General features: G+C 45.6%; 1 protein-coding gene across 1 annotated transcript in view; it reads left to right on the top strand.

Annotated features, from left to right (window-relative positions):
• Positions 1 to 1,521: 1,521 nt before the first annotated feature.
• Positions 1,522 to 6,000, top strand: part of PCOLCE2 (procollagen C-endopeptidase enhancer 2) — a 72,354-nt gene continuing 67,875 nt past the window's right edge. Inside the window, exons 1-2 of the mRNA XM_019024857.4 lie at positions 1,522 to 2,125; positions 3,162 to 3,270. Of these exons, the coding sequence (XP_018880402.1) occupies positions 2,043 to 2,125; positions 3,162 to 3,270 (192 nt within the window). The 5' untranslated portion in view covers positions 1,522 to 2,042. The remainder of the gene's footprint in view (positions 2,126 to 3,161; positions 3,271 to 6,000) is intronic.

Below are 6,000 nucleotides of genomic sequence, written 5' to 3'. Positions count from 1 at the left end.
TGGCTTACGAGGACTGCAAATCATTACCAGAAAGTGAATTGAGCAATATTTCCCTTTATAATTTAAAACTATGACTTTCAAATAAACAATTATCTAAAAACACTTATGCTATTAGATAGCATATTCTTGAAATGCGTGCAAAATCAACAACCATTTATTCTCCTCTTCCCTGTTTTAAAGACATTTTTATTGGGTTGAGGGTGTTTCAGGATATAAAGCAGTTTGCCAAATTCTGTCATCCTTTTTTTTAATGTCATAAAGGGTGTGGTGCCTGTAGAGAAGTTTTGAAAGTTGTACTTTATGATGTTTTTGCCTTCACTTTTTAAAAAAAATGGTAAGATAATCTAAGTCCTGTCCGTATATTCTGGTTCCTAGTATAGGCTTCAGGGTGCACTCACTATGAAAAGTCAGAATATTTCCTGTAGCCAGTTTTACTTACTTCCTTGCCAGGAGTGTTTAGGTTCTTTTTTTTTTTTTTTCTTTTTTGAGATGGAGTCTCACTCTGTCGCCCGGGGCTGGAGTGCAATGGCGTGATCTCGGCTCACTGCAACCTCCGCCTCCCGGGTTCACGCGATTCTTCTGCCTCAGCCTCCTGAGCAGCTGGGATTACAGATGCACACCGCAACACCTGGCTAATTTTTTGTATTTTTAGTCGAGGCGGGGTTTCACCATGTTGGCCAGACTGGTTTCGAACTCCTGACCTCGTGATCCGCCCGCCTCGGCCTCCAAAAGTGCTGGGATTACAGGCGTGAGCCATCGCGCCCACCCGTGTTTAGATTCTTAACAGCTCATTATTAGAAATAAAGTCTCGATAAGAACTACTTTAATACTTAATTTTCTTGCTTAGAAAGGTGAAAACAATTTAGAAGGAACAACGTGAGGCATCAAAGTTAAGCTGTATCTCCCATAGCTGGTGATTATTAAAAATCTCAATGAATCTAGTCTGTTCCTGTCATTCTTTTATTAATCCCTGGTTATTGGGAAGCTCTTAACAAAATAAATGTTTAAAATTATATTTCTGTAATTAAGTAAAAGAGAGTATTGATTCCACAAGGCTAGAATTGTTCGTCTAAGAAAAACGAATTCTCCGTAAATTTTAACCAGTTAATACCACAGAAAGATGCTGTTGGAAAGGTCTAAGAACAGAGAGATGCAAGCAGAGAAACACCATTTTCAGAACATGACATGGGATGGTGAGATTTGCTGATTTGGTTCCGTCTTCATTATCTGACATTTAATGACAGTTCACACAGAAATCGCTCGCCTGAAAACCCGTGTTTAAATCCCGGCACAGAGACTGTCTTCCTTGTCATTGTCATACCAGTAAAAAAAAAGAAAAGTATCTAGAGAGAGAGAGAGAATAAGCACAGAAGTTTAAATACGATAAAATCCCTCTTCTCCTTTTCCCTTTCTTTCCTTGGATCTGGGTTTTGAAGGAGACAAAGAAGGACCCCCAGGCTTTCCAGCAGCCAGCAAGCGCTATTACTTTTTATCTAAAAGCAACTGGGAAAAACATTCCCCAAAGCAAAACCAGAAGCCCTCCCTGAGAATCGTCTCTGGGCGTCGGGGCCCGGGCCGCTGGGGTGCCACTCCGCAAGGGTTTCCTCTTCTCCCCGGGATCCCTGAGGGCTGGACGAGAGAGGACCCGTCGGTCCCGGGGTGCCGGGAGGAGACGTTCGCCCGCCCCACGAGAGGGGGCGGCTCTGGCCTCGGAGCCGCCCCTCCTGCCGCCGGAGAACAAACGGGATATTCAGCAGTGGCCTGTGGCTGCCAGAGCAGCTCCTCAGGGGAAACTAAGCGTCGAGTCAGACGGCACCATAATCCCCTTTAAAAGCGCCTCCGCCCTGCCGGCCGCGTACCCCTCGGCTACCTGGGCCGCCCCGCGGCGGTGCGCGCGTGAGAGGGAGCGCGCGGGCAGCCGAGCGCCGGTGTGAGCCAGCGCTGCTGCCAGTGTGAGCGGCGGTGTGAGCGCGGTGGGTGCGGAGGGGCGTGTGTGCCGGCGCGCGCGCCGTGGGGTGCAAACCCCGAGCGTCTACGCTGCCATGAGGGGCGCGAACGCCTGGGCGCCACTCTGCCTGCTGCTGGCTGCCGCCACCCAGCTCTCGCGGCAGCAGTCCCCAGAGAGGTAACGCGACCCCTGCCCGGGCTCCTTTTCTCTCCCCTCCCTTCCTCCACCCCTGCAGCCTCGCCTGCTGCTTTACTCAACCCGCTTCGGCGCGCCTGGGTGACCCAGCGCGCGACCCTGCGCTCCCGCGCGGTGCAGGCGTCCGCCACCCTCGCGTAGGCTGAGCCCCGGACTTCGGGACCCATCCCTGCTCGCGGGGCTCCCTCCTGGGTCCCCAGCCTGGCCTGCCGGATGGCCCTGCAGCTGGCTTGGCCACCACGTGGCGGGGCTTAATCTGACTTGTGTCTACCCTCTCCTCGTGTCTATGGGGCCGGAGGGAAGCATTGGGGCCCAAATATGTGGATTTTGGTTTACCGCTGTTTTTTTTCCTTCCCCGAGAGGCTTTGCCCAGAGACGTAAACGAGGGAACAACCCTAGCGGCGCGGCGCCTAGGGAGCCGCTCCGGAAAGTTAACTCTTCGCCAACCTCTGGACGGCCCCAGGAGCTGGGCTGTGGGACCTGCCCGATGGCCAACTTTGGCATCGCCTCTTCAGCCTCCATCAACATCAGCCTCCCTTTCGATGGGAAGCTCTGGCAATGGCGAGTGATTTTCAGAAAGGGGGAGCGGAACTGGGCATCTCTCCAAATATGGGAACGACAAACTTTTTTATATTAACCAGTTGCTTGCCTGTCTTTCTTTAAAACCATGCTTCTCATTCAGCCTGGCTCTTACCTTCTCTCCCACTCCCCCAGTTAAATTGATGTATTTACCATTTTCCTACAAGACTTTGCCACAATGCCGAGGACTTGATTATACATATATATAATCTTGTGTTATTATGATGGAGACAGATGGCAGCTGGACTGAATGCTTTATCAGGCTGTAATTTAAATATTCTAGGAGCTAGCAAATTTTCGGATCCCTTATATGGTGCAAGCATTGATTAATCAACATTAACTTTTATTTATATTAATAGGCTACACCTTTCTGAAGGTAACATCAGATTGTTAGACCATGTTTCAAATTACATTATCTTTTCTTCTTTTATGTTCCCAGACCTGTTTTCACATGTGGTGGCATTCTTACTGGAGAGTCTGGATTTATTGGCAGTGAAGGTTTTCCTGGAGTGTACCCTCCAAATAGCAAATGTACTTGGAAAATCACAGTAAGCATTTTTTAAAAAGGTATTCTCCTGGAAGTGGGTGTTGGAAACAGTGTGAGGCTGCTGCCTTTTTCCTCTGGTGTTAGGATTTGAGTAAGAGGCAAATGCCTGAAACAGTGAAATGTTGGATTTACCCCAACTATTGGGAAGATTTTTATTAATATAATAGATCTAGTCGTGTCCTGCATTAGTGATTACAAAGGGCACAAGATAATGCTTGAAGGAATAAATTCTCAGAGCAGATGTGTTTCTGAAAGCCCAGTGTGACTCAGTTGAGTTTTATAGATTCATAATTAAAGCTGTTTTCAGTCAAAGGCCTGTTGTAATGACCTTCAGAAGTCTTTTGTTGCTCGTGCCTTCATAAATTCCCAGTGGGAAATGGAAGATCAAAGATAGTGCTTTGACTACTCTATGCCCATTAGGAAAGGAAAAAGAAAAAAATAAAAAAAGCCCACTTAACGTTACTGTGTTGAAACCACCTCTAAAGGCAGTCTAAGAATAGAGAATGGGGGGGGCGGGAATCTAAATAGCAGCCAAGGGCCAATAAAAAGTCCATGCTGATTAGTAATAACATAGATTATGCTGAGTCAAGATAAGCTGGATTTAGAGACAGCCATATATTTTTTAACTGATTTAGAGTCAACTACAGTGAGTCATCTTTCCAGTCAGCATAGCATTGACTGTTAACCTTCTTCACTTTTTCGTTGTTGGGAAGTTGTTTAGTAATTGAATACATTGGTTCACTGAGAGCTTCTTTCAGTCAGATTGTGCCACTGGAGGACTTAGATTTTTTAAAAAGTAGCCCCCACTGAATGTGTAAACTAGCAGTTACTGTGTGCCAGGCATTTACCATGCCAAGTAGTTAACAAGTATAATCACCCAGAATCCTCAAAACAACTGTATGAGAAAGTATCTATTATCATCCCTATTTTATAGATGGGGAAGCTGAGGCCTGAAACAATTATAGAAATTGACTTGATCAGACAGTCGGGAAGCCCAACTTTATGTAAAAGTAAAACCTACTTTGCAATAAGGTATTCCCACTGACGTCATTTTGCAGGCAGATATGAGAGGTCCCCTTCCATAATGTAAAACTCAGCTCTTACCTGCCTTGACGGCCTCTTGTAAAATGCCAACCATGTCACAAACTGGTACAGATTTCATTAGGTTATTATAGCACATGTGGCCAGGAAAGAAGTCATAGAAAATAAGTTTGAAATACTATTAACATAAATGTCAAATAAGTCTCTGAAACAAAAATAAAAGCAGCTTGATTTTCATATCGTGATTGTGTTTTAAATGTAATTAAATGGCCATAAGTTTTAAACGACCCTAGAAAATCAATGGCTCAGAGGCGACATGTGCCCAAGTAGAAATTCATGGTTGGCCATGTGTTCTGAGTATTGCGGACAGGTTGATGTGACATTACACTTTGACTGGGGTTGGGGGGCACGTCCAGTGAAAGCTTTCCTTGATAAAGGAACGGTTTGCCTCAGGAGAGGCATGATTTCCTGCGTGGGAGTGGGGAAGTTAAATGGATGCTCCATCTGGATGTCCTGTGAAGGGAAAGCCTGTGAGCTCAGCAGTCACTTCCCTGGATTCAAATTCCAGTTTCACCGCCATAAACTGTGTGTCCAGGATCTACCTCCTTTAAACCTTAGGATTACTGTGAAGACAAAATGAGATAGTGTAAAACGCTTCAACTCAGTGCCTGAGTGGGGAAGAAGCTTGATTTGTCTGAAGAACAAATTAAGGAGGTAGGAGTGGCTGGAATGGAATGAGCAAGGGGACAGTGGGAAGAGAAGCGAAGAAGGTAAACAGGACTCTGTAGGCCACGGTGGAGAGTTTGAATTTTGTTTTGAGTAGGAGTCACTGGAAGATCTTAAGCAGAGGAATAAACTTATCTGGTGTCTGTGTGGAAGATGAACTGTAGGGAGTTAAGAGTAGAAGCAGAGAGACCAATTAGGAAGCTATTGTGGTATCCAGGAGAGGGAAGATGGTGGAGTAGACAAGGTGGTAGCAGAGAAGATGAAGAAATGCGGAGTCTTCTGCCCACAGTGTTTTCTCAGCAGCTCTGCCTGCGGTTAGGATATAGTGGCACCAGCTAGAAGGATACATGCACCAGGCTCTGTCTCCCTGCTTAGCCATTCCAGACAGGACTGTGCTCTACTATGGCCTTGTCCAAGGCCATCTATTAAAGGTTTTTCCCAAGCTGGTTGGTCCAGCCCATTTTTCTGTTCCTGCAGTCAGTAAACCAAGAATAGTGTTCCCATTGAGTGATTCAGTATCACTTTTATTAAAATATCACAGAGGCCACTGGAGATGGGAAAGCCTCAGAGTGGTCCTTAAACTGTAGTTCCTGTAGCTGGGGGGAAATATCTTGCTTTCACTCACTGGCCTCCCATTCTGTTCGTCCAAACTGGAGATGTGTCCCAGCATGGTACCTTTCACCGCTAAATGGTTTTCATTAAACTCTATCATATCAATGGAAGAATGGGAAATGTCTGATTTTAACTTTTGCTTTAAGAAAGGTGAATCCTAGTTGTTACCACCAAACTTCCAGTCCTTCGTGTTGGACTTTCTGATGCGAAAGTACAGCCCGCAGATTGGAAATTTAGATGCGTCCTTACATTATAGTACTTTAAAATTTTTATAGCAATTTCTTAGACAGCTGCATTGTTCCAACACACTATATTGGCTATTTAAATGTAAATTAAGTTAAACATTTAGTTT

This window comes from Gorilla gorilla, chromosome 2 (genome assembly GCF_029281585.2).
Source record: "Gorilla gorilla gorilla isolate KB3781 chromosome 2, NHGRI_mGorGor1-v2.1_pri, whole genome shotgun sequence".
Classification (NCBI taxonomy): domain Eukaryota; kingdom Metazoa; phylum Chordata; class Mammalia; order Primates; family Hominidae; genus Gorilla; species Gorilla gorilla.
The sequence above is the reverse complement of the archived record's forward strand: the minus strand, read 5'-3'. Positions and strand labels throughout refer to the sequence as shown.